Genomic DNA, 24,707 nt, shown 5'->3' with positions numbered 1-24,707 from the left:
GGGATTTGGCGTCTGTGAGTGTAGGGGGTCCTTCTCTCACCTTTTATCCTATATAGGCCATTATCATTCTTTAACACAAAAACATTTCAAGATCAATTTAATACACATACACAGCTGTGAGTTACTCACACATAACTGTGAGTTACATTGTGGGCCCCCCAGTAGCTGAATTAAAAATAAAGCAAGGATAAACTTCTATTCAGAGTACCATTTTTACACTTTCCAATAATCTGAAAACATTGTGTGAAAAGACTGTCACTCTGTATCCTACACAATAAGTAATATTCCGGCCTGATCTGTAATTCCATTGCAACACAAGATGAGAATGTGGGAAAATTTAGCATGTTGACTTTCAAAACTTTTAAATTTCTTTTGGGTGAACAGAGTTACATTTTTGAGAAATCATACTGTTATTTTTGGACAGTTATATTATTATATGACCATTATAGGCTGTAATTAGACATAGTTGTCTGCCTTTAAAGATACAGTTTTCTTTGTTTCAGCAGGTTTCAGCCAGCAATTATTGCAATTGGATGGCATTTCAATGACCAGTCTCCAGCAAACTCCTGTGATGAGTCACAGCATCGGCAAAACATGGCAAGTGTGGTGGTGTAATGTCACATAACAGCAAGTCAGTGTCTTCTGCTAATATTTTAATGACAAGTAGCTCAAGTTCTCAGAAAGTGTTATTCACACATAATGATCTGGGTTGCAAAAACACCCTTGGAGGATAGAGCTAATAAAATAAGCAGCTAGTTAGTACAAACGTCTTCAATTAATTTTATTGTGTGGAAAGAAGCATAGTTTTCTCATATGAGAAAGGCACTGCTGTTGTCTGGAAAGTTTCCATATGGCCCTGCAGCTTTCAGATTGCTCCAGTCAAAGATGTCAATCAGAAGGTTGCTGCACTTTCACTGTTACTGACTTCTATGTCTGTATGTATTTCACAGCTTGGCTTTATTTGAAAAGCAGTGTATAGCTGTAAAGTATTAGTCATTAATCTGGCACCATTTAGCTGCAAAGTATTTATTGTTAATCTGGCATCACTACGTGCTGGGTTTACATTCTTATTTCTTTTGTCTTGATAGTAAAATAATGTATTGCAAACAAAATGCAAGCTCACTTTTTAATTTCCTCCATTCCAGAGATGCATTTCAGAGGCTGCCTGTTGTGCTCCTTTCCATCAGGGAAGCAGGCAAACCTGTCCAGCTCAGGGAGCCACTGCACTGCTTCCTGCTTGGCAGGAGTAATGCGATTGCACCAGAAGGAAGTTGAAAATAAATATGTTAGCATTTGGAGCATGAGATTCATCTTCATCCAGACCTCAGACCCTGCTTTCCACAGCGTTTGGATCACTGAAATACTCCTATATAAGCCTAACTGGCACAATTAGAAGGATGACTGCTTACAGATATGTGTTGCTGTAGCAACCTAGGAGGAGGGCAACATAAGTGCCCTCCGTATTTAGCAAAATAATAGTAATTGTAATAGGTAGAAGCACTTTATCCTTTTTATAAGGTACTTGCTCAGGAGCCAAGTACCTTAGCATGTTGCAACAAAGATCGCTGTAATGGAGTTTAAATAATTTGAAGGAGAGCTAAAATTCTCTCAGTAATAACCAAAATTGCATGGAGACAGAAACATAGAATCATCATCAAGGTTGGAACAGACCTTCAAGATCATCAAGACCAACCATCCACCCTACAACCCGTAACCACTAAACCATCTCCCAAAAATAATGTCTGCCTGTTTTTTGAACACCTCCAGGGACGGTGCTGGGGGTTGTTGTGGCCAAAGTGCAGGACCTGGCATTTGGCCTTATTGAAACTCATACCTTTGGCTTTGGCCCATCGATCAAGCCTGTCCAGATCCCTCTGCAGAGCCCCCCTACCCTCAAGCAGACTGACACTCCCACCCAGCTTAGTGTCATCTGCAAACTTACTGAGGGTGCACTCTATCCCCCCATCCACGTCATCAATAAAGATGTTAAACAGGAGTGGCCCCAGCACTGAGCCCTGGGGAACACCACTTGTGACCGGTCACCAACTGGATTGAACTCCATTGAACATAACTCTTTGGACCCGGCCGTCCAGCCAGTTTTTTATCCAATGGAGTGTGTGCACATCCAAGCCACGAGCAACCAGCTTCTCTAGGTGAATGTTGTGGGAAACCATGTCAAAGGCCTTGCTAAAGTCATGGTAGACAACATCCACAGGCCTTCCCTCGTCCAATAAGCAGGTGATGCTGTCACAGGAGGAGATGAGGTCAGTCAAACAGGACCTGACCTTCATGAACTCTTGCTGACTGGGCCTGACCACCTTGTTGTTCTGCATGTACTGCATAATGGTACTCAGGATGATCTGTTCCATCAGTTTCCCTGGTACTGAAGTCAGACTAACATGCCTGTAATTTCCTCGATCATCCTTCCATCTCTTCTTATATATAGGGGTTACACTGGCTGATTTCCAATCTGCTGACACCTCCCCAGTTAGCCAGGAGTGCTCATAAATAATGGAAAGTGGCTTGGTGAGCATCTCCACCAGCTCTTTCAGCACTCTTGGGTGCATCCCATCTGGCCCCATACATTTGTGCACATTTACATGGTGTAGCAGGTCACTGACCATCTCCTCCTGGATTGTGGGGGGATCCTACTGCTCCTGGTCCCTGTCCCCTATCTTAGGGAGTTGGATTCCCTCAAGATAACTGGTCCTGTTACTAAAGACTGAGGCAGAGAAGTCATTAAGCAACTCAGCCTTTCCCTCATTGTTAGTCACCATGTTTCCTCCTGCATCTAATAGGGGATGGAGGGTCTCCCTGGTCTTTCTTTCATTGTTAATATATTTATTGGAGCTTTTCTTGTTGTGTTTTACCATGGAGGCCAGATTAATTTCTAGCTGGGCCTTGGACATTCTAATTCCCTCCCTGCATAGCCTCACAGCATAGTCAAATGTTGCCCAGATCTCCCAGGATACAGACAGTCGGGTTCAAGGCTTTGATTCTGCTGCCATAGGAACACTGGAGGAAGAAAAAGGCAAGCACCAAAGGTGTCCATGGAAGCTGGAGGAGGCTTAAATCTCTAAGCTTGTCTCAGATTTGTCCTACCAAAGGGCCCAGTTGTCCAGTGAGAGCACTGTGGGCAGACTTTAAATCCACCTGCCACCTCTGTTGTGTCAGAGGAGCTTCCAGCTGCTCCATGTTGTTGGCAGTGGATATGGGTAAGTATGCAAGTGTTGGTGGGCATCAGCAGCATGGTGAAATGGTGGCAGGTCTCTTGCTTCCCTTGCAGCACATCACAGTGGGAACAGCTGCTTTGCAGAGTGGATCCAAACGGGTTTATTCCTGACTCCATCATGCCTTTCCCAGTAAACTTGCACATTTCATCCAAACGGCATGGTCTCTTTAAAGTGTCAAAGGGACCGCACCAATTACCCCAGGCTCACAACACAGGACTTGTTTTCATTAAATCTTTTTATTTGGAGCCAATGCTGAGTATTTTGACTGGTATGGTTGTCGTTTCAAAGTTATTGTTTTAACTAACACCATTTTAAGCTTTGTCTTGATGACTTTGTAACATGAACAGTCACATTGTGTTGCTACGGAGTACAGGAAAAACCTGAAGTCAATGCTGGCTGGGACTGAATAATGGAATTTCCATTTCCAAGATGAAGAAGCAAGTAAATAGCATGAATAAACAAGCAAGTCTGAAAAAAAACACTCATCTTTTGGATGATAATGGAAATACAGATGAAAAGGGATCTCAAGAAGTCATCTGTACCGTCCCACTCTCTACAGATGGATTAATTTTATCTCTGTCATTCCTGACTAAGTTTTATCTGATCTCTTTTTAAAAAGATTTACAATCCCCAGGCAATCTAACTTAATGCATCACTAGCCTTATTTTTAGAAACTTTCCTAATGTCTAACCAAAATCTATTTCTGCCGCAATGGAATGTCTTATTAATCTGCAGTATCTTTACTTTCAATGACTGCTCATATATTTGTCAGGTTTCTCTTCATTAGAGCCAGCACGTCCTATTTCTTCAGTCTTTTCATATGAGTTGTGTTTTTCTAGAGGTCTGATCACACACATTGCTCTTCTGTGTAGCCTAACAAGTGTCTTATCTCTCAAGCATGGTGCCCCAAGCCAGGCTTGCTGAGCTCCAGCTGAGCTTTGCCAATACTGAGAAAAGTGGAAGAATTACTTCATGTATTTTATAGCCTCTATTTATATTTGTACTAGTCAGTATGTAGTTTGCTTTTCGTGAAAGAATATGCAACTTCTAGCAGGGCTGCTCCCTACTCAGTTGCTCTTCAGTCTGTTTTTTTGCAGTGAGTTATTTTTGACCAGACATAAAATCTTGGGTTTCCTATTCTTATATAGCATCTTTTTTTTTTTTTCCTTTTTTCCCTTCACTAACAATCCCAGCTATGCAGTTAATTAGTATGACATTGCTGTGCTGGATAGTAAACTTACATTTCTCCCAGCTTTATAGAACACTGTTTTGTGCTATAAACTATAAACCTTCAGCTTTGCTCTAATTATAGTTCCAGAGCCCAGGTACAGTATGTTCATGTTCAGCCTGCACGTGGCCCCTTCGCTTATCCTCTTCCAGGTAGGGTGGTATGATTATAGGTGTTTGACCTGTTGCACCATTGGAAGTTCAGCTTGTCCTGATAATTACGCAGTTATGTTTACTGTCCTTGCAGCTCTGGCAATTACATCTCATTACACCACCTTAATTATTCAAGCACTGATATTTGAATGATAACATGTCTGAAATTCAGGCACAGAGAAAAAGAGTTCTTTCAACTTCAGCATCTTTTATTTAGCTCTTCTCTTGAACTGCCTGTTTTTTTCACAACACATTCCTTACCCTGTCACAACCAGTCATGATGTTTTTCCAAAAACCCTGGAAGACACTCTAAGGCACTGATCCTGCCAGGAATATTTATAAAAAAACATTACTGATACTTGAGTATTTTCACCACAGCAGGATGAAAGAAGTATCTTTAAAATACATCAGGTAGCATGTTTTGGAGCACTGGCACAGGTGAGGCAGATGGTTCTTAGCACATTAGCTGTCAGGGTTGAGTCCTGGGAGATACCACGTGCTTGGACACTGAAGGCATCACTGTCAAGCTGTCACATTCTGTCACACTGTCACTCCTAGCCAAGTAGTGCTGGTTTGGTGTCTATGTTTAAGAACTGAAGCAAACTCACTGACTTTATCTAGGTTTTGGACCTGACACCAGCTGAACCATCAGCTTGAAGAACACCTCAGGAGCAGCTCTTCTTCATCTCACCCAAGAACCTTTCCAACAACTTACAGGTACTTGAAAAGTTCTTAGACAGCCCACAGTACAAAGAGTTAAGCCCAACTTTCTTGCGTCATCCCAGCGGAGTGCTGCCTGGCTACCCGACCACATCCTACTCAGGAGGAACTTGGGCAGAATCGTGGAGTCTGCCCAGAGCCACACAACAGGTTAACAACTAAATCTGCAACTGCAGGTCTCTTGCTGTGGTGGCTGGACAAGATGATCTTGCTGGCAAGTTTTACCAAAATCATTAGTGTCATCTGGGGAGTTACATTGTTATGCAGGAAAGGTATGCATTGCTGTGAACACTAACTTTTCCAGACTGGAAGGGCATGCAGCAGGATCTGTATCTTGCCTGGAGGCTTCATTAGCACAATTCTTGCAGAGACTAAGACCTCATTAATTTGTTATTGTGCAGAGCCAGTTTTAAAATGCCATCTGACAAGAACTCTTTAGATGACTGTAATACCAGATTCTGAGCTGCTGCGATTGACTCTTGCACCTGGCTTCTGTGAAATGCTTAGCCCAGCAGACAAGACCTCCCACGCTATTTATTCATCCAGCAGAGCTCAGCTGGCACAGGGTGCTGGCGCTCATCGTGTCTGACCTAAGCAAGAAAGGGATCCTGTCAATAAGTGCTTGGGATCCCAAGTTAATTCCTCCATGCGTAAACTACATATACATTCATATGTAATGTAAATAGACTGTGTAAATTATTTATTAAATACACAGAGACACATATATTTATTTGTACATATGACATGCTCAAATGAGGTTTCAACATGTGAGCTGAGGATGAAGTGAAGTATTGATTGTCTTTGTTACCAATGCAGTGCTTGAGACCTGGGAGCAGGAAAGGTCACTTCTCTTTTATCCACCATGATCACCTCAGGCTCCACTGCAACAGACAGTATTTGATGTTCTTTCAGAAGTGTTTGGCCTTTTGTTTTTTATCTATTGTGGCCAGTCTGAGCTATGTTGTTCAGCTCAATATTTGCAATAAACACCCATGGCTGAAACGAATAACAACACACGGTATATGACTTTGTACCTGCAAAAACTAAGGTATCTTTCAAAAATAATAGTAATTTGCAACTGGATGGAGTCTTACAGTTGAAATCCAAGCACATCCAAGTATATGCTGTGACTCATGTTGCTAGTTCTTTTGTAACTCATCACAACAGAACAAAGATAGTGCTCACTATTTTAGGAAGCATATGAATCAGTGGGAGAGCTGAAAGGAAACAAATGGATCACTGGTGAGACTAAAAATGCCTCAGAAACGTGAACAGTGTGTGCCTGCTGACACTGCAGTTGTGCAGAAAATTTCAAGGAAGAGTTTTAAGCATGGCTAGCCACACAACAAAACACATTTCGAGCTGACAATTTAAGGAGGAAGCTCTCTTGCACACTGTGCCTTTCCCACATGATTTAAAGTACAGATATACTACAGACAGATATGCTACATACCTACTTCTGCTCTCTATGAACATTAAGTTACAATCATTACAAAGATAAATCCAGCACAGGAAAATAAATTATGGCACCAAAATAATTTCCTCCTAAATTCAACCTGTAGTGGGTGTTTAATATCAACTTTTTACCAACATGAAACTGCACCGACTTTCCTCAGCGCTGGTCAAGCATGCTTGCCTGCACACTGGCTGTGTGATACCTGCCATCCTACCATCACCCTGAAATACAGGGGAAAAAATGGAAGTGTTAATTACCATGGTAATAACCCATCACACATCTGAAGCATGTAGGAATTTCATACATATAACAAATGCCTAAGTAAAAAAATCTACAGGTCACTTCTCCTTTGGATGAAAAGAGTGCTCTACTTGATTGTCTTAGGCTGGAGACCTGCTTCTGGAAGGCCTCTCTAATCACAGTGCAAAGAGGAAACCAGTAAGGCAGCATGATTCCTGGGTGTCCCCAGAGGTACAATGGGGTCTTTTATGACTGAGCCCTTGAAGGAGAGGGCAGGTTCAGGCAAGAGCAGTGAAGCCGTGCTGGACTTTTTCTAGTACAAGAGAGAAATATAAAAGGGGACAGACAATTGCAATGGAAAATGTTTGATGAATGCCTCTGGGGTCAGGAGAAAAATCATTCACATGACACAAGAAGAGGCGTCTGCCTCTGGCTCTCCACTGGCTGGCACTGTTGTACGGCTCTACCTGCTGAGGCGCCCAACGCACCCCAGCCCGAGCCAACGATCCAAATGCTGTCACCTGAAAGGGCTCTAGAAAAAAGCAGAGTTATTCAGACCATGGAAATCTATACTGACTTCTGAGAGGATTTTTATTTTGACAGAATGGAGGAAAAGAGCTCACTGTGTGGCCAAAGCTTCCCGTTATTTTTTTCATCTGGCTATGATTTACAATGGCTTCCTGCCAATGGCAATTTGAAGACAGAGTTATACCTGGTTTTGCTCTCAAACAATATGAAAAGCAGAAATTGCATTTTGACAGTTTGTAAGGAAAATGCATTTTTTTTTCTAAGCAAGGACCCTCTTCTGAAAAGGACAAAAAGTTTAATGTTTTAAGATAATAATTCTTTCACAGAAGACTGAATCCTCCAACTTTTTCAGTCTGATTTGGAGGATCATATCCAGTAATTTCTGCCTCCTTGGATCTCACTCAGCCAAATCATGAGGCTCCTAGTCATGTCAAAATTAGATTCCTGAATTTGTTGAGTTCATGCTCTAGAAATACAGAAACAGGTCTCTAACACCTGTTTTGCATAAAAGTCTGGAAAGGCCTGCTCTTACTCAAAATTTTAACTTGCTGTTTGGGAAAATAACATTAGAAACTTGTGGCTTACAGCAGGAACAATCAATCTGGTATCTTTAAGACAATGTTGCAGAAACCTTTGCACCAACTAAAGTCAGAGGAAAAAGAGCAGGAAGTGCCCATTTTCATTGAGATTGATGTTTGAATCTATAAGCTCACTTCAAAAAAAGGACTAGCATTTGTGCAAGGACGCAAATGTCAGACTGTGCTTTTTTAAGCTTGGATCTGTTCAGACTGCTCATGCTTTAAACAACAGGTTTTGAAGTGTTTGTACCTAAATTTGGACAGAAAAGTTTGAACTTTTGACCAGCACCTAGAATAGCTTTTCCATAGGAAAAAAAATAAAAAAAAATTCATTGTGTTAACCATAAACTTGAGATTTTTACAAATTATAAAGCCCTGCTATTTCTGCATATTGCATACAGCAGAACAAACCAAGACCTGTCTGACAGAGGTGATCCTGCAGAATCATGCAGAATCTCTTCCTATCCAGTGCAGGACTTTCTGCCACAGCCAGATGGGACCTGTCTTCTGTGGGGAGAAGGCATTAGACTTGGTCTTAATCATTCGTTCAGGGCATCAGTTTTTAGCTGAACATTAAACTGAAACTCTGGTTTCAGTAGCCGTTTTGCACTGATCTTACGCCAATGACACACCTATCAGGACAGGTGAAATGGTGGGGATGTTCCTGTACAGATATGCCAGGTTCATGCTGCATGGGAACGATGGATTTGTTCATGCAAATCACTCAGAGTGATAGCAAGTGGCTTGTTACGCAATTTTTTTGGAAAGAATTTTATTTATCTTTGTCTGGATGGTATATCTTCTCCAAAGTTTACAGAAGGTTTATTTTTTTGGTCTGTGGAAGCTCTGTTTGGCATAATTCTTCCTCCTGCTACTCAGCGTTTCTAATATGGAGATAGACCTGCCTCTCACCTACCATTTCAATGGGCACGTCTGCAGAGTAGGGCCTCTCCAAGAGGCACAACACATGGTAGTGCTTTGTCACAAGCTCAGTGTGCTCGTTGTCACTTGCAGGTCTTGTGGTAGGAAGGTCAGTGTTTCTGAACTCTGTGCCTGGGCACGTATTGTGCCTGCTAAATACTGCTGTGGGATCTCATCGCAGTGGGAACCCGGGCAATAGGTCATGCTCTGCATTAATGCGTAGGATCTTGAAAAATCAATACAGTTCAAATAACAGGGGACCACTGCTCAGTCGTTTACTCTTCCTATGACACACAGAGCAAGCACTCTGGACGCACAGGGAAATTTTTGCAGGCGCATCAATGGCTGTCACTGAGCACACAGCAAGTACAACAGGCTCTGTGCTGACCCCTACCAATAATTCAGAGTTGAGCAAGGGCTTGTGTTATTGGAAACACAGATGGCTCCCTTGCTCCAGACATCTCTTCACATTTTTTTTTCTGTAATACAAATATGAAAGTCAAATTCCTGGAGGGAAGGCCAGTCCCTGAGTCAACTTTTGTGTCCAACAAGCCCCAGACCAAAGTGCCTGTGTTTCTTTTGCTGTCTGAGGGCCTGATCCAACAACTGTTACAATCAATAGAGAAGCTAATTGATTTTAAAGACTTCGGCTAAAGCATGTAAGCCCACAACCTGCCCCATTGCAATCACCAGAAATTTTTTCATTGACCTCAGTGAGTGCAGGATGAAATACCCAGGCTCTTGTTCAGCAGGTATTTAAGTACCCAGGCATAATTTATTTCATTTGAACCCATTCGTATGCTGAAGTACTTGTCAGAGCTGGAACAAAAGTGTGCTGGTTGCCAGGCTGTGGAGAGGAGTAGCCTTCAGATCTGTCCCTCTCCTGCCAATCGTAGTGTGATTTGGAGGAAAGAATAAGCAAGTCCATTGTTTCCACCATTTTGTGAGCACAGGGAATTAAAGAAGGCAAGTGAAATGTAGAGGAAAGAGAGTGATGCCACAGAAAGAGGAGAGCTTCTGTCCCTTTAATGACTTCTCAGAGGACTTTAAAAAATATCAATACTGGCCTTTTAAATTCATTACGAGTCTGTGTCTCAAATACAGCCCAAGCCTACCTAGGGCTTGGCTACACTGGAAGAATGTATTATGTTAATTGATTACACGTAATGCTTAATATAACAGTCAAGATAAACAAAGACTACTATGCTTAACATTTTTTGTTGTTGTTCACCCAAGGTAACCCAGCTGCCAAACATGACAGTTCTTGTCTAAACTAAGTGCTTTGTATCACCTTAATTAACGTGTTCTAACACAATGTAATTTTGCCATACAGATAAATCCTTTGGGGCATTTATTCTGTAAATTTAATTTTCTGTCTCGCCTATTTTGAGTTCACAGACATGCGCTGCTTCTGCCATCTCCCCTCCCCCTTCAATCCTGGAGCCACTATCACTGAACATCGAGGAGACTTTGAAGGTTTTTTTCCCCAGTTGCTTCAAATTATAAACCGAAAGTTCAATCAAACGTACAATCAGTTTACGCCCCTTGATAGTGGTAATGTTGTAAAAATGAAGTTGGTCTCATGATTCAGGAAAGGTTAGTTCAGCCTAGAAAAGTGTCATCAGACACCTGAAGTTTTTACAAAAATACTGCAAATGGGATGAGCTCAGCAATTTGTCAGTCAAATTACGCAGCCAGCTGCAGGAAGACACTTTTCAGCTTTTTTCCAAAATTTACTTTCTCCGTTTTTTAAAATGTATTTTTTATATATAGAAAAGCTTTGTCCTTACAAGAAAAAAAAAAAAAAAGAAGTAACTGTAAAAAAGGATATTTTTAAACACCAAGTTTAAAGAACAGGAGGTTTACCTTGAACCCCAGCACCTGTAACACACTCACGTTGCACACTGTGTATTTGGGTAGAAAACGTTATTATTGCTTGTTACAAAGCAAGTTACTCAGCACCACAGAAACCATGAAAAGTCCTAAAACGTTGAGATGTTTCTCTGTGACTTTGGCCACACATCACCCATTTAGTTCAGCATCTTCTGAAGCATGCAGGTGCTTCCCCAGCCACATTCGCTGCAGTCAGCAGCCGCCACTGACACTCCGATAGATTTGGAGTTGGATTTAGCAACTGAAGGTGAGCAGCACGGCTACAACAGCTCTCCTGGACCGGGACTTGACTGCCTCGGAATTCCTTTCCTTTTAGCTGCTCATCGCTCAGAAGAGAACTGCTTTTATGTTTATTGCCTCTTTTTTCTTTTCTTTTTTTTTCTTTTTTTTCAATAAAAGCAGTGAGTGGATGGGATACGTGACCTAATGAACAAGTTTTCTAGGGCTTCTGATGTGTGATTTAGAAACTTCACAGCCCAGCTAAGGTGTGTCAGCCTAACCCGTGTTGAGGGAGGCGATTCTCCCCTTCTACTCCACTCTCACAAGGCCCTGCCTGAAGAACTGTGTCCACCTCTAGAGCCCCCAGCAGAAGACAGGATGGGGAACTGTTGGAGAGAGTCCAGGCGAAGATGATCCGAGAGCTGGAGCCTGTGAAGACAGGCTGAGAGAGCTGGGGCTGTTCGGCCTGGAGAAGGCTCTGGGGAGACCTCGGGGTGGCCTTCTGCTGCCTGCAGGGGCTGCAGGAAAGCTGGGGAGGGGCTTTTTACGAGGGCATGGCAGTGAGGAGGGGTTTTGGCTTTAAGCTGGAGGAGGGCAGATTTAGGTCAGACATTAGGACACGACTCTTCCCCAGGAGGAGGCTGAGACACGGGGAACAGGCCGCCCAGGGAGGCCGTGGATGCCCCATCCCTGAAGCGCTCAGGGCAGGGTTGGACGGGGCTTGGAGCAGCCCGCTCCAGGGAGAGGTGTCACTCCCAGGCAGGGGGTCGGTTCCTCCCCAGGGTTCTATGGAGTTTATCCCATCTTGGGGGGGGGGGGGGGGCGGGGCGGGCGCCGCTGCCCGCCCGTCACGTGCGTTAGCGACAGGCGGCGGCCGCGCCCATTGGCTGAGGGGCGGGAGGGGGCGGGGCCGGCGGCCGGGCCGTCAGCTGCGCGCGCGGCCGGGACAACAACAAAGGGCTCCGCAGGGCGCGGGGCCGGCGCGGGGAGCGGGTGAGCCTGGGGCTGTGTGCGGGGCGTCCCGGGTGAGCCTGGGGCTGTGTGCGGGGCGTCCCGGGTGAGCCTGGGGCTGTGTGCGGGGAGCGGGGCGTCCCGGGTGAGCCTGGGGCTGTGTGCGGGGAGCGGGGCGTCCCGGGTGAGCCTGGGGCTGTGTGCGGGGCGTCCCGGGTGAGCCTGGGGCTGTGTGCGGGGAGCGGGGCTTCCCGGGTGAGCCTGGGGCTGTGTGCGGGGCGTCCCGGGTGAGCCTGGGGCTGTGTGCGGGGAGCGGAGCGTCCCGGGTGAGCCTGGGGCTGTGTGCGGGGAGCGGGGCGTCCCGGGTGAGCCTGGGGCTGTGTGCGGGGAGCGGGGCGTCCCGGGTGAGCCTGGGGCTGTGTGCGGGGAGCGGGGCGTCCCGGGTGAGCTTCGGGGTGCGTGTGTGTGCGGGGAGCGGGGCGTCCCGGGTGAGCCTGGGGCTGTGTGCGGGGCGTCCCGGGTGAGCCTGGGGCTGTGTGCGGGGAGCGGAGCGTCCCGGGTGAGCCTGGGGCTGTGTGCGGGGAGCGGGGCGTCCCGGGTGAGCCTGGGGCTGTGTGCGGGGAGCGGGGCGTCCCGGGTGAGCCTGGGGCTGTGTGCGGGGAGCGGGTGAGCCTGGGGCTGTGTGCGGGGAGCGGGGCGTCCCGGGTGAGCCTCGGGGTGCGTGTGTGTGCGGGGAGCGGGGCGTCCCCGGTGAGTCTGGGGTGCGGGGAGCGGGGCGTCCCGGGTGAGCCTGGGCTGCGTGTGCGGGGCTGCCGGTGCCGCCGCTTCGGAGGCAGCGGCGGGGTCGCGGTGGTGTCCCGCGGTCCGGAGGCAGCAGCGGAGCTCCCGCCTTCCCCACGCGTCTCTCCCGGCTTCGCTCCGCCGGGCGGACCGCCGGGGCCCGGGGGGTTTTGCCGTTTTCCCGGTGCTCGTGTCCTTTCCCCCGCCGGGCGGCAGGGCTGGAGCCGGGAAGGTGCGCAGCTGCTGCGGGCTCTGCCGGGTCCGCCGGCGGCTCCGTCGGAAGCGGCTTCGTGGGGCCTCCTGCTGGCGATGGGGAAGCTGCGAGCCGAGCCCTGCGCGAGGGACGGGGGAGGGGGTGTCTTTTTTTCGGGCTTGGGTTTCTTTCTTTCTGGTCTCTTCTTTTCTTCTGCTGAGCATGCCCGCCATCCCCTCCGGCAGGGTGGAAAGGAAGGAAAAAAAGTTTTTATGCAGCCGTACGATGTTGTTGACACGCGTTGGATGCGTTATCTGTAACAGCCGTTTATCAGCCGCTGGAGCTGAGTCAGCTGTTCCTGGTCTTGCCTTTTCTTGCCGCTGAGAGTTCCTGTTTCAGAACTGGAGCACCTCTCCTCCAGCCCCTCTCGGCTTTCTCTCCCCGCGGGATGGCCCTTGGTAACAGCGTCGCTGCTGGGTCCCCATCGGGCTTGCACAATATCGTGCAACGTAGTTTTAAAGGCACTTGTCCAAAAGGATGTCAAAACATCAACCGGTTTCTAAATGATTCAGATGTTGTTGTTTTTTATCCTCCTGGGGGTGGGGGAAGGGGAAGAATGGGGCAGACTGCTTTTGATCTGCAGAAACTAATTTATGGGTCAGAAGCTGTGGTTTCTTTTGCTTACATTCTCAAGAACAGTGATTTCTTGCTTGCTTGTTAGAGGTTAATTATTTCATGTTGCTGTGATGCCTCTGGAGCCTTAACATAGGAGTGTGAGCTCTCATCTTACTCCACACCATGCACAGAACAAAAAGACAGCCTCTGCCTGAAGGGACTTCCAGGCTTGATCTAGGAAAGATGCAACGCGTGTGTGTGGGAGTCCAAGGAATGCCAGCACTGATCAGCAATTACACTAGGGCTTGCTAGTTGGGCTAAAGAAAACACTGAACTGTCTTGTTGCTAGGCCTTGTGCTAGAAGAGGGTTGGGGTGGATGTGGAAGATAGCTGGGAAGCTACAGACTTCAGGCTTTCACCTAGAGTCCATTTCCTTATCTGTGGCAAGCACTGTCTATCAAGTGCTCAAACTTTCTCAAGAAGATGCTTTGGAACACTGTGGGCATGTGGCATTTCCTTAGGTAACCCATCCAGGGCTTAGTGACCTTAATGGTTAAAAGTCTTTCCTGCTAGTAACCACTGAAAATTGAGCTTCACTACAGTTAAAAGCCACTTTGGCCACTTCTGCTTGCTGTGAATGCAAAATAAAAGAATAAATGTTTGCCTCTTTCTTCACATCATTGACTAGTGTTGACATTTTTTCCTTCCCTATGTTAAACCTTCCCATTATTTAAATTTTAAAATTTTTATTTAGCCTTTTGGTCATTCTTGTAGTGCTCTTAAGGAAACCCCAGATGTTTCATTTTCAAGTGTGATCCTAAAAAACAGCCTTTTGTCACTACTGAGCTGAGCCAGTCCTTCCTAGTCTTGTGTCTTCCTGCAGCTGATAGTTCCTGCCAAAGAACTAGAGTGCAGAACTTCTTGAGTTACACAGCACCTTTTCCTGTTGCTTCTGAAGACTACTTTAAATTCTAATCCCACTCTTTTGTGCTGTTTGAATGAGGAGGTAGCTGCATAAATGTCTATAGGAGCAGTGCTGTATGAATTGATTAAGTAGGTGATGGGGTCTGGTGTCCTGGAGTGAGGTGATGTAGGAGACCAAAATGACTGTTCAGTGTGGCCTGAGCATTTTGGGATGAAGCAGAGTATGCTGGCCTTGTGTCATCTTTGTGGGTTGTATCTGTTTTTAATGGCTGGGTTTGTCTAGTGTAGTGTAGTCTTGCTCCCTTTCTTTTTCTGAGTGCAGACACTCATAACCTCTTACCTGCCTATCTTCTTTGCTATTTAATTATTGAACAGGTGTTTAATCTGTAATAATTCTGACATGCTGTGACAATCCAAATATTACTATTGTGAAATTAACTTGTAGTTAAATCAGTGATTATTTTTTTCCCCATGTACAGTCTTTTTTGGCTACTTTAATGGCTTCTCTGTATTGGCTCATGCATAATTGTTCAAAGGCTATTGTAAGCTTGTTGACCTGAGGTCACTGAACATGGGGTTTTTCATCTTAAATGCCAAATGCAGAGTTCAGGCTGATGGTGACTAATTATATATAGATTTAGGGAAGTGTATTAAGAAATAAACATTGGTTTCAATTAAGTATGCAGGTTACTTTTTGTGTTACTTAGGCTTACCGTACTAGTTGGGCACTTGCTGTGAAAACGGCCCCACTGGTACCTGTGTAGTGCACTTTGAACCTGAAGAGCGGACCTGCCTTCCTACTGTCTTCACTTCTAAGCAGTGGTCCTGAGCTGTGTGTGATGGGAGAGAGAGGCAGCACTGCCTTGGGCACCCCTGGGAGCCCTTGCAGAAGCCTCTGGCAGAGGTGTGAGGCTGTGTCAGGAGAGGAGACGCATTGTCTGGAGCAGAAAATGTGCTTTGCATCTCTCCCTGACAGGAGGAAGACAGGCAGGGAAGCAGGGGAGCACCTCAGTGAGTGCAGGCACAAGGTGTCTGTGCAAAAGCTTTCTCCTCCCATAGGGGAAGGTGGGGACTGGCAGTTGAATGGACCTTTGCACGGGGAGGAGGATCTATGAGGAAGGTGCTTAGCTCCAACGGGAGATCTAGGCTTTTTCTGCATGTCTGGCTGGGAGGGAATGCTGAGTTGCCAGTGGAGCTGCCTCTCCTCTTAGGGAAAAATACTCACTGGTACCTCAGACTGCACTAACAATAGGAGTTGTAATTTGTTCCCTAGGGTTGTTACCTGTTGCTTTGTCATTAAGACCCTTGTCTTGTTTTTTTGCAGGTTTCACATAAACTGTTTACCAGTCATGCCACTGCATGTTCCATACCTAAGCTGATAAAGCATCTATGCACTTTAATCTCAAGTCTACACCACTCTGCTAGTACAGTGTGAGCTGTGCCTTGGACCTTGAATATAAAGACCTACTAGCCAAAGTCTTGTTCCTGCCTTAGTAATGTTCCAGAGGTTAAATAACATGCTCATGGGAGAGATTGATAGCTTGTCCAGCCAAGAGCCAGAGTTCAGCGAGAAAGAAGACGACGAGTGGATTCTGGTTGACTTTATAGGTAAGATGTCTGTCAGACGTGAGTTCTGCCTTTGTCCTGGCTCTCACTTGCCTTACTTCCATGTAAATATACCGGTAGCTGGGGAGAAACTTTACCTAAGCAAAACCAGTGTGGATTAGGTGTAGTGGGTCTTCCAAACAAATGTACCAAAACATGTTACATAAACTGATGAGAAAGATGATGTCAGGTTTATAAGCCTGACACAAGTTTCAGCAGAACCATTTGCACGATATTTGACTTCTTATGCTATTGCATTGCTTTACTGATAACAGTTGTTTTACATGTCTAGCGTGGCTTATCAGGGAACTCCCTTTTCCCCTCCCCTTGCTTAAAAAAAAAAAAGTGTTGTGCTAATATGGCTTTATTTCTGTTTCCTTGGTTTTGTTTGTATCCTGTTTCTGGCTATGTGCAACCTCGTTGTTTTTGACCTCCTGCAATCACCGACATCCATGGGTTCCTCTCCACTGACCAATGGCCACCTACAGCAGACACTTGCACTAATTGCTCCGTGGAGGAAGCAGACATCGCTGAAGCATCGGCCACAGACGGCTCACCCGTCTTCTCTTGTTTACCATCTCCCTTGGAACACTTGCCAGAGGCCAGCGAGTCTTGCTTCATCCACTTTGAGTCCTGTCCCATGGAGGAGAGCTGGTTTATTACCCCTCCCCCATGTTTTACAGCAGGTGGGTTAACCACTATCAAAGTGGAAACCAGCCCAATGGAGAACCTCCTCATAGAGCATCCCAGCATGTCTGTGTATGCAGTCCACAATACTTGTCACAGCCTTAATGAGACTGGATGTGCAGATGAGGAGTTTCACAGCCCAGGTAGTCCCAGGTATGTCTGACTTCTCAAGGAACTCTGTTGCTGAAAATATCTACTTGATCAACTTAGACACTTAATACTGAATTTTCCGGTGTATTTCAGAGCAAGTGAATAAAGCATGAATACTACACAGGGTGGGTAGGGTGGTCAGGGCTGCCTGTCTGCTTAGAAAAATGTTACACAAGATGGCCATGTCAGGAAACAGTTGGGTGTGCTGTTTTCACACTGCAATGAATATTTATGGACCCTGATTATTCTGTTGCAGAATATGCTCTGGTCCTGTTGAAACTGGTAGCAGTTAACTGTATAGCTGGTGACGTAGATTTGAAAGTACTTTGCCCCCTTCATAGCTATTTGTATTTTTCATAACTGTTAGTCACCTTTCAGTCACCTTGTGAGATGAAAAACATTGCTTTAATTATCCTGACAGGGAAGTCTGGTTTGGTATTTTTTCAGTTCCTCAACCCAATGATAGATTAGGACAGGATTAAGTTTTCCCACAGGTGTCTTGTCTAACAAAAGCAAACTGAAATATTCCACAAAACTTACTCCCCTTGAGGTAAAAAAAAAAAATTGTGCTGCAAACTTCTGGTTTTAGCAAGGTAAGAAGCTGTGCTTTTTGGTTTTGGGTCCTAAATATCTGGCCATATGGGATTATTGCAAAAGATTTGCCATGCACTGCGTTGGTGCTAACTGTCCAGTATATAGAGCTATAGGAGCATAGTATACGTAGGTATATACAAACATAGTGTTTCTTTGCTATTATGACTCCACACTTGCCCGTGTGTTCATTGATTTTTGAAGTAACTGGGTGTTTTGTGAATCCTGGTTAATAACAAAAACTGACTTCTTGTCCCATCTGCTGCCTATCCTCAGAAACAATTACAAAAAAATAAATCGTAGTATATTAAGCTTGGTTATACAGGAAAAAATCAGTGTAGCAGTAGAGTTGCTGTAGGTTGATGCCAATTGACTTTTCTGATCAGCTCCTTGCCACATTATAAGTTCTTAGTTCAAAGAAACCAGTGACTGAGATGAAAGGCTGCTGTATAATATTGAAGTACAGTGCTGGTACCATTAATCTTAGAGTGGGGAATTTATATAACTATTTGGGGAGGACATCAAGGGTCTAGCTTAACTTGAATCGGGGTGGGGGGGAAGGTACAGGCACATAACACCATTAAAATGTGAGTCTGAAGGAATTTGCAAGAGGCTGTGAGACATGCCCTTATGCAAGACAGTAGACCAGTTTATTTAAAATATCAACATGCTGTGGGTAGTAGCATGCAAAGTTGGACACTGGCTTCTCAGTGACTCCAACTGGAGAGAGTGGTATAAATTCTTCTGGAGAATAATTCTGTCTTGCATTATGCAGTACAGTTAATCTGTGGGTAAGCTAAAGGTGTGATGATCTTCAGCTGGTGTGTGATTACGTTTCTTCACACTGAATTCTGTGCTGTTGCTTCATCAGATGATCTAGGCTTTTGTATAGGTTGTTTTGGCTGGCAGAACTGGGAGGATACTTAAGTCTAAAGCTGAGGTAGACTACATAAACTGGGAGCATCAATTACACTGATAATGCAGTAAGTTTCAAAAGCTGTTTTGAAGTCTCTAGTAGTTTAATGGTTGGCCATTTGACATTGTAGGGCCAAGAAAAGCTGCTTAAGGCACACTGGCACAGTAAGTACTACTGTTTTGGAACAGTGCTTTTTGTTTGATCAGGCTGCTAGCAACACTGCTTCCTCTAGAGCCTTGTCTGCCGAAACAATACTGGGTTTAAGACTAACCTTTGTGCCAAATGATGTTGTTTGATCAAGCCTAACTACATCTGCTTTAACAAGTCAAAATGCTAAGTGCAGAAAAATTACTTCAATATTAATTGGGGTGGGGTCTGAAGCCTTTAATATTGGTTGTGAGATCTGGCTCAATAGCACAGCTAGTAGGACACTTACGCTTTCTAGCACCAGCGAATGTTTGTAGGGGCAGTTTGGCTTTAGACACAGCCCCTCTAAAATTACATTTTTACAATATTGATGAAGGCTCATCAGCCCTCTTCTCTTGGTGCTGGGGGTTTACTAGTGCCAGGCTACTCAAAGGCAACCACTAAGGTACCAAGATGCTACATTTTGGAAGACTGTGTGGCCTTTTGGCTGTTTCAGACCACCTCTGTTGTCCCAGTTTCACTTTAAGATGACAATTGGAAGAGCTAGCAAACAATTGCTGGAAGGGTGTTTAAAAGAAGGGAGAAGCTTAAATATCTTGAAACAGCAAATTTAAACCAGTTTTTCTCCTTTTGTGGAGGAAATCTATTTGTTCCTCTTAAATTCCTTTCAAGCAAAAGGATGTTATATAAACTTCCCTGTTTGTCAGGTTAGTCATATTTTTCCATAACAAACCACAACACTTCATATGAACAGTTGATGCCCTTTGGTGGCTAATGACTTGCAGCAAGGGCATGCTTAGGAAATAAGTGGGTTCTTATACATGTGGCTTATACAAAGCTCCTTATGGCTTTCCCCAGAAAGGCTTCACTTGGAGTTCCACCTCCAGCACTGTTGAATGTATGAAGGGATTGCCCCTTACAGAAAACAGTAGCCCTGTATTTGCAGGCACCCTCATGTAAATTAAACTGGTGTAATCTGCATAAAAAGTATTTACAAGGCACTGTGAACTCATTTGTGCTGGGTTATTCACTTGTTTTGTGTTTTAAGTGCTAGGTTTAGGACAATATCCAGTGAATGAACAGGGGGAAACCAGCATGTCACACATGGCTGTTCTGGAATCTGTAGGCTTCAGTCATATCAAACTACCCAAGGAGCCAAAAGCAAGTGGATTTGGATATTTAAAAGAAAAAAAACTAGAAGGGAGAGAGTATTTCCTTGCTGTGACAGGGAGTATATTGCTCCAATGTGGAGTGAGGGGAGGCAGGAGAGCTCATTTCTGTGCCAGGCAACTGCAGCCCCTCTGGAGCAAGGCTACAAGGGCACGCCATGGGCATGGCAGACCAGACATACGTCTACAGAGATGACATACAGTAAATGCAAGTTAAGCTCTTCCAGAAGAGACTCTGTAACAGTCATGCTAGTGTTGAAAAACAGACTTCCCAAGAGACCTCTTGCTTATGTCTGAGCATGGTCTGCAGATGTCTTTCCTGGGCACTGTTGACAGCTGGACTTTTGGTCCTGGGCAGGGAGTAAGAAGGCAAGCAACTCTGGTCTCGTACCAGCTGTGGCACTCAGACTTGGCATTTACTTTGCTTTTAAAACTGACAGGTTATTTTTATCTTTACTTTGGAGGTTTCAGGAAACACCCATGATTGTTCTGTCAAGTAGGGAAGTCCTTTTTCAATATGTCAGTCCCTGCTTGCACAGGCTGCTGGTTTGTTTTTCACTAGTGCATGATGGAGTAAGGGTTTGCCAAACCTGCTGATTCTCTGCTTGTGAAATCTAGTGGGGTGGTTGAGGATCAGTCCTTCTAAGTTATTTCTCATGTGTGTCACAGCTGGTCTATCTTTCCTGTTCCTCTGTGTGACATTGTTTGGATTTACTTGTGTGGCTGGCAATCCAAACACACTTTCATCAGCGTGCTTCTGTTTTCAAGCTGAACCACCCATGTTCCAGATCATTTTAAACCCAACTTTGCCTAGTGGATAACTCCCAAGTCTTTTAAAGCTGGAGCAGTGTGACACACATTGCTTTGTCTTTCTGATCTATATTGTGTCTTGGGCTTAGAGAGGTGGGGTGGGGAAGAAAGGGTAAATTGTGTAAGACAGCAAAAGTGCAAAGGCTACTGTGATGCCCTTACACAAAAGAGTCAATGGCAGTACACATCAGTGTGATTTTCCTAAACTGTCTTGACCTTGCCTCAGCCCAGATCTCTGCCCAGTAGAATAAGGGTGCCCTTTTGAAATGCTGGATGCTGATGTCCCTGTTCTGTCCTTTACAATTTGCATGTCTTTCCAATGCACCTCAGTAATGGCTGACATCTGCTTCTTACATTTCTAGACTGGAGGCCCGAAGTGAAACAGGACAGCGTGTTCACTGCTACATCACAGCTCTTGCTACTCGTTCAACTTTTCTGGAAAAAACCAAGAGCTTTCGTCCTACCCACTGGATAAAAGAACATAATGAAAGACACTATCTCAACAGAAACAGCCTCCGTCGCCAAAACCTTACCAGGGATTGCCACTCCCGGCAAATCAAGCACAACGGACTGTTCGTTCACCAGCCTTGCCAGCGTCAGTTCAATTACTGATGGCTCTTGTGGTTTTAATCTATGTTCTAATTGGGTTTTTTAGGTTGCTCTTGTTTTCATGCGTAGGTAAGTGTGGTCAATCTGAAGCTGATCATCAGTCCCTCCCACGCAATCATCATTAGCATTGCATTCTTTTGAAATGACACGTAAATCTCCAAACATCTTACAGCAAGTCCTAAACATTGATGTTACATGTCAATGTCTTGGAAGCCTATCAGTACAATAGTTTGTGTGCTGTTTTTATAAACTATAATGTATAGATGGGTTCCTAGTTGATATTTTAAAGAAACTTAACTGAGATGGAAATCAGTTACATTTTGCATTAATCGAAATGGAGGTAGAAAATTTGAAGTTAGCTGTATGCTTTAATGAGCAGTACTTGACAGCTTGTGTGTCTGTGTATTCAGCATATATGATTACTTTCTAACAAGGAAATACTATAGCTGCCAGTGGATATTACATAGCTATGCTGAACTGTTACAAGAAGGACATCTAATCTAAATTGCCTAGTTACCTACTCGTGTTAGTGGAGTCTGTGTAGGTGTGTTGGGTACTTAATATGGGTATTGGAAAAAGGTTAAATGTCCCCCTGATATTGTATGATGTGGCACTGGTGTTACAGATGTAGTACCTCACAGTGGAGTGGAAGGAAAAGCGGACCTATGGGTTAAGTGCAGATGCACAACCCAGAGAGCTGAACTGGGTTTTACTTGGTACAGTTTGAGTTCTTACTCCTTTTATCTGTATTTTTCTCTTTCTATCTGTGAAAGATGCATTTCCCCTACCCTATTCTATTTAATCTGTAGTTAAAGAAAAAAGATGGTGGATCAACTGTTCCTTCAATGCCATTGGTGGCTGACTGCTCTTCAAAGAAGTCAGGCTGATGGATAGCTATTTCTGAGCTGCTAGTTGCTGTTCGACTGTCTCATATTTACAGGTTGAGAGTAGCTCGAAAGTAGCTAGAAGGAAGGTTTTGTGAGAAGTTCTCCTAATTTTCTCTTTCTACAAAAATAAAGTCTGAGTTAGTTGTGACTGGAAATGAAGGGCAGTGTGTGGCAGGGAGAAACATGCTGAAAATCAGTCTTAACTAAAGGCAGTGACAACAGGGTGTATAAAAATCAAGGTAAATCAGCAGTGGTGGTTCGTCTAGCCCATTGGGGGCAGAAGGACTGGATAGCAATTCTGTGGGCCAACAGGGCCAAAAAGCCATTCAAAACTAACAAGTAGCTATCTTAAGAACACTGTGCAAGATGTTTTGGAAGTTGGCAGGCACTTAAAAGTTCACCTGTTAACAAAGAGTGTGTATTACACAGCAGCCACATGGCAGCCAAGCCCTGGTAGATCAATAGGGGAAGTAGATTAAATGGCTGTGGAGGTGAGTAAGCAGAAACATGCACAGAAAGAAGGGGGAAACGTAAGTTTGTTGCTCCATCTGTCAGTGCTTAGTGAAACTTACTGTTTTTCCCTTGTGTTTAGTGCCTAGAGCATTAAAGTGTTAACAATACATTCAACAATGTCTTCCAGTAGTCCTTATACAGGAGTCAGTGTAAGGAGTCATGTGAGGAGTCTTTGAAACTAAGCAAGATCAACAATGTGAATTATGCCAGACCTATGAAGTACTTTGAATTCAGCCAAATGCTTCAGTTTCACTGAAACAAAAGCCCAACGATTTGGATTAACCTTGATGTAGTGGTACTGTTCTACACTCTGCAGCTGGAAGTGTTGTGGAACATACTTAGTGTACAGGAAACAGCATTTGCAAGCTGTTTCACTACAGCTGGGCTGCTTCACTGGGCTTAGTTAGGATTATTGCAGAAGGATGTTAAAAAGTAATCAGATGTATAAAAGCAAGTGGTGCTTTCCTGGATAGACTAGTGTTTTCCTTTTTTTCAAGACAGGTTGAATTTGAATGGACAGTGGAAGAAAACAAAATTGGTCACATTGTGAGTTTCCAAAACAAATTTTGCTATTACTTTTTTCAGCAGTATGTGCCCATGTCTGTACAACGATTCTTTTGTGGTCCAAATACTCTGGTTTATCTGCAAATAGCTGTAGTTTCACCAGTCTCTCATCTGTTCACAAATATTCTCACTTGCCTCAGATGATCTACCTTTATCACTCCAACTTCAGCCTGGCTTAAACTTCCTTCTTCTCACTGCCAACTTTCTAGCTCAGGAAAATTCCTTCCTTTCCTGTATTATTTTTCTTTATATAAAAGTAACTACTTTCCTTCAGCTTTAATTTTCTTAAAGTGAAATGAAGGAAGATGGAGTCTCCACTTCCCTGTGTTGGAAGGAGTAAGTAATCCTTTAACTCTTAATGGGGAGGTGGAGTTGAGAGTATAAGGCTCCCAAGCATTACGATGAGAGCCTCGGTCTGTTCTTCTCTGTAGGCAAGTAAATGCAACTTTAGACTGCTCCTAGAATTGGGAGATACTGATCTTCTTATGCTACATTACTAGATGACTTTCTGGTGATGAAAACCTATATCTTTCAGGATATAAACTGTTTTGTTGCACAAAGCTGTGCTTCTCAATTTGTAATATTGGAAACCATATTATTGTGTGAGATAGTACTGTGTCAATGGCTTTTTGTTAATTTGTTTTATGTATTTATGTTGGTCTAGCCCTCTTCTGTGCCTGGAGCTATTGGGCGATTAGATTTGTTTGGTTTTCTGTTTTACTAGTGAGCTGTGTAGCTTTTTATATGGTTTTTGAATTGTATTAAAGTGTGTGTTTTTTCTTGTAAAAGTGGAGGCCTTGCACTGTCTCACACTGATATTCATGAATCTTGCTGAAACTGTATTTTCATATATATTGGTCAATAGACAGACTTGCATTTTAAACTGTGCCTTCTACACAGCAAACTTGAAGACTCAAAGGGACATTTCAGCTGAGGTTAATACTGTACGTCAGTCTATGCATATATGGCAGCTTCTCTCCAGAGCCACTTCTCTATTTGTAGCAGTCCTTTTGATATGGAAGAATGTCTGGCTCTTGTTTTTAGTGTTTAACACAGGCTGGAAACCGACAAAATACAGCACTTTGCCAAAAAATAGCATTGCTTAACCAGTGTGTATTTACTAAAGCGATCTTCTGTATTTTGTTTTCATCGTGCATTCTGCGCACCATGGGGAGACATGATCTTAACTCTCAATAAAAAAAATGGCCTATTAAAAAGTGGCAGTCTGGTCTTTTATGGTACAGGTTGGTGCAAATGCCTGAGCACCCCATGCAGGTGTGATGGGTACAAGTACTGAGCATCTCAGAGTGCTTGCTCTAGTACAGCAGTCTATCTGGGGATCGGTTTGCATTGCTGATCAAGTGACGGTGCATGGTGTAAGCAGCTTTATGCATCTCTGCCAACTGCTGTGTTTCCTCATCAGGATGC

At 44.3% G+C, this 24,707-nt stretch overlaps 1 protein-coding gene across 19 annotated transcripts; it reads left to right on the top strand.

Annotated features, from left to right (window-relative positions):
* The first annotated feature begins 12,057 nt into the window (after positions 1 to 12,057).
* On the top strand, positions 12,058 to 24,496 carry TP53INP1 (tumor protein p53 inducible nuclear protein 1). 19 transcript variants are annotated; one of them, XM_051611714.1, is made up of 5 exons: positions 12,106 to 12,193; positions 15,956 to 16,239; positions 16,728 to 17,076; positions 18,711 to 18,744; positions 21,069 to 21,185. In XM_051611714.1, exons 2-5 carry the CDS (start codon positions 16,128 to 16,130, stop codon positions 21,084 to 21,086), a joined length of 513 nt encoding a protein of 170 aa, XP_051467674.1. In that variant the 5' UTR covers positions 12,106 to 12,193; positions 15,956 to 16,127; the 3' UTR covers positions 21,087 to 21,185. The 19 variants fall into 19 exon arrangements, with proteins under 19 accessions (XP_051467656.1, XP_051467674.1, XP_051467673.1 ...); XM_051611696.1 differs by lacking the exon at positions 18,711 to 18,744 and having other exon boundaries at positions 12,058 to 12,161; positions 16,725 to 17,076; positions 21,069 to 24,496; XM_051611713.1 differs by lacking the exon at positions 18,711 to 18,744 and having other exon boundaries at positions 12,109 to 12,193; positions 21,069 to 24,496.
* The last annotated feature ends 211 nt before the right edge of the window (positions 24,497 to 24,707 follow it).

The sequence above is a fragment of the Apus apus genome, chromosome 2, assembly GCF_020740795.1.
Source record: "Apus apus isolate bApuApu2 chromosome 2, bApuApu2.pri.cur, whole genome shotgun sequence".
NCBI lineage: Eukaryota > Metazoa > Chordata > Aves > Apodiformes > Apodidae > Apus > Apus apus.
The sequence above is the reverse complement of the archived record's forward strand: the minus strand, read 5'-3'. Positions and strand labels throughout refer to the sequence as shown.

Coding starts and splice junctions, on each gene's coding strand:
- TP53INP1 (XM_051611696.1), top strand. CDS start 16,128: ATGTTCCAGAGGTTAAATAACATGCTCATGGGAGAGATTGATAGCTTG. Junction 16,240..16,724: donor GATTCTGGTTGACTTTATAG/GTAAGATGTCTG, acceptor GGCCACCTACAG/CAGACACTTGCACTAATTGC. Junction 17,077..21,068: donor CACAGCCCAGGTAGTCCCAG/GTATGTCTGACT, acceptor TTACATTTCTAG/ACTGGAGGCCCGAAGTGAAA.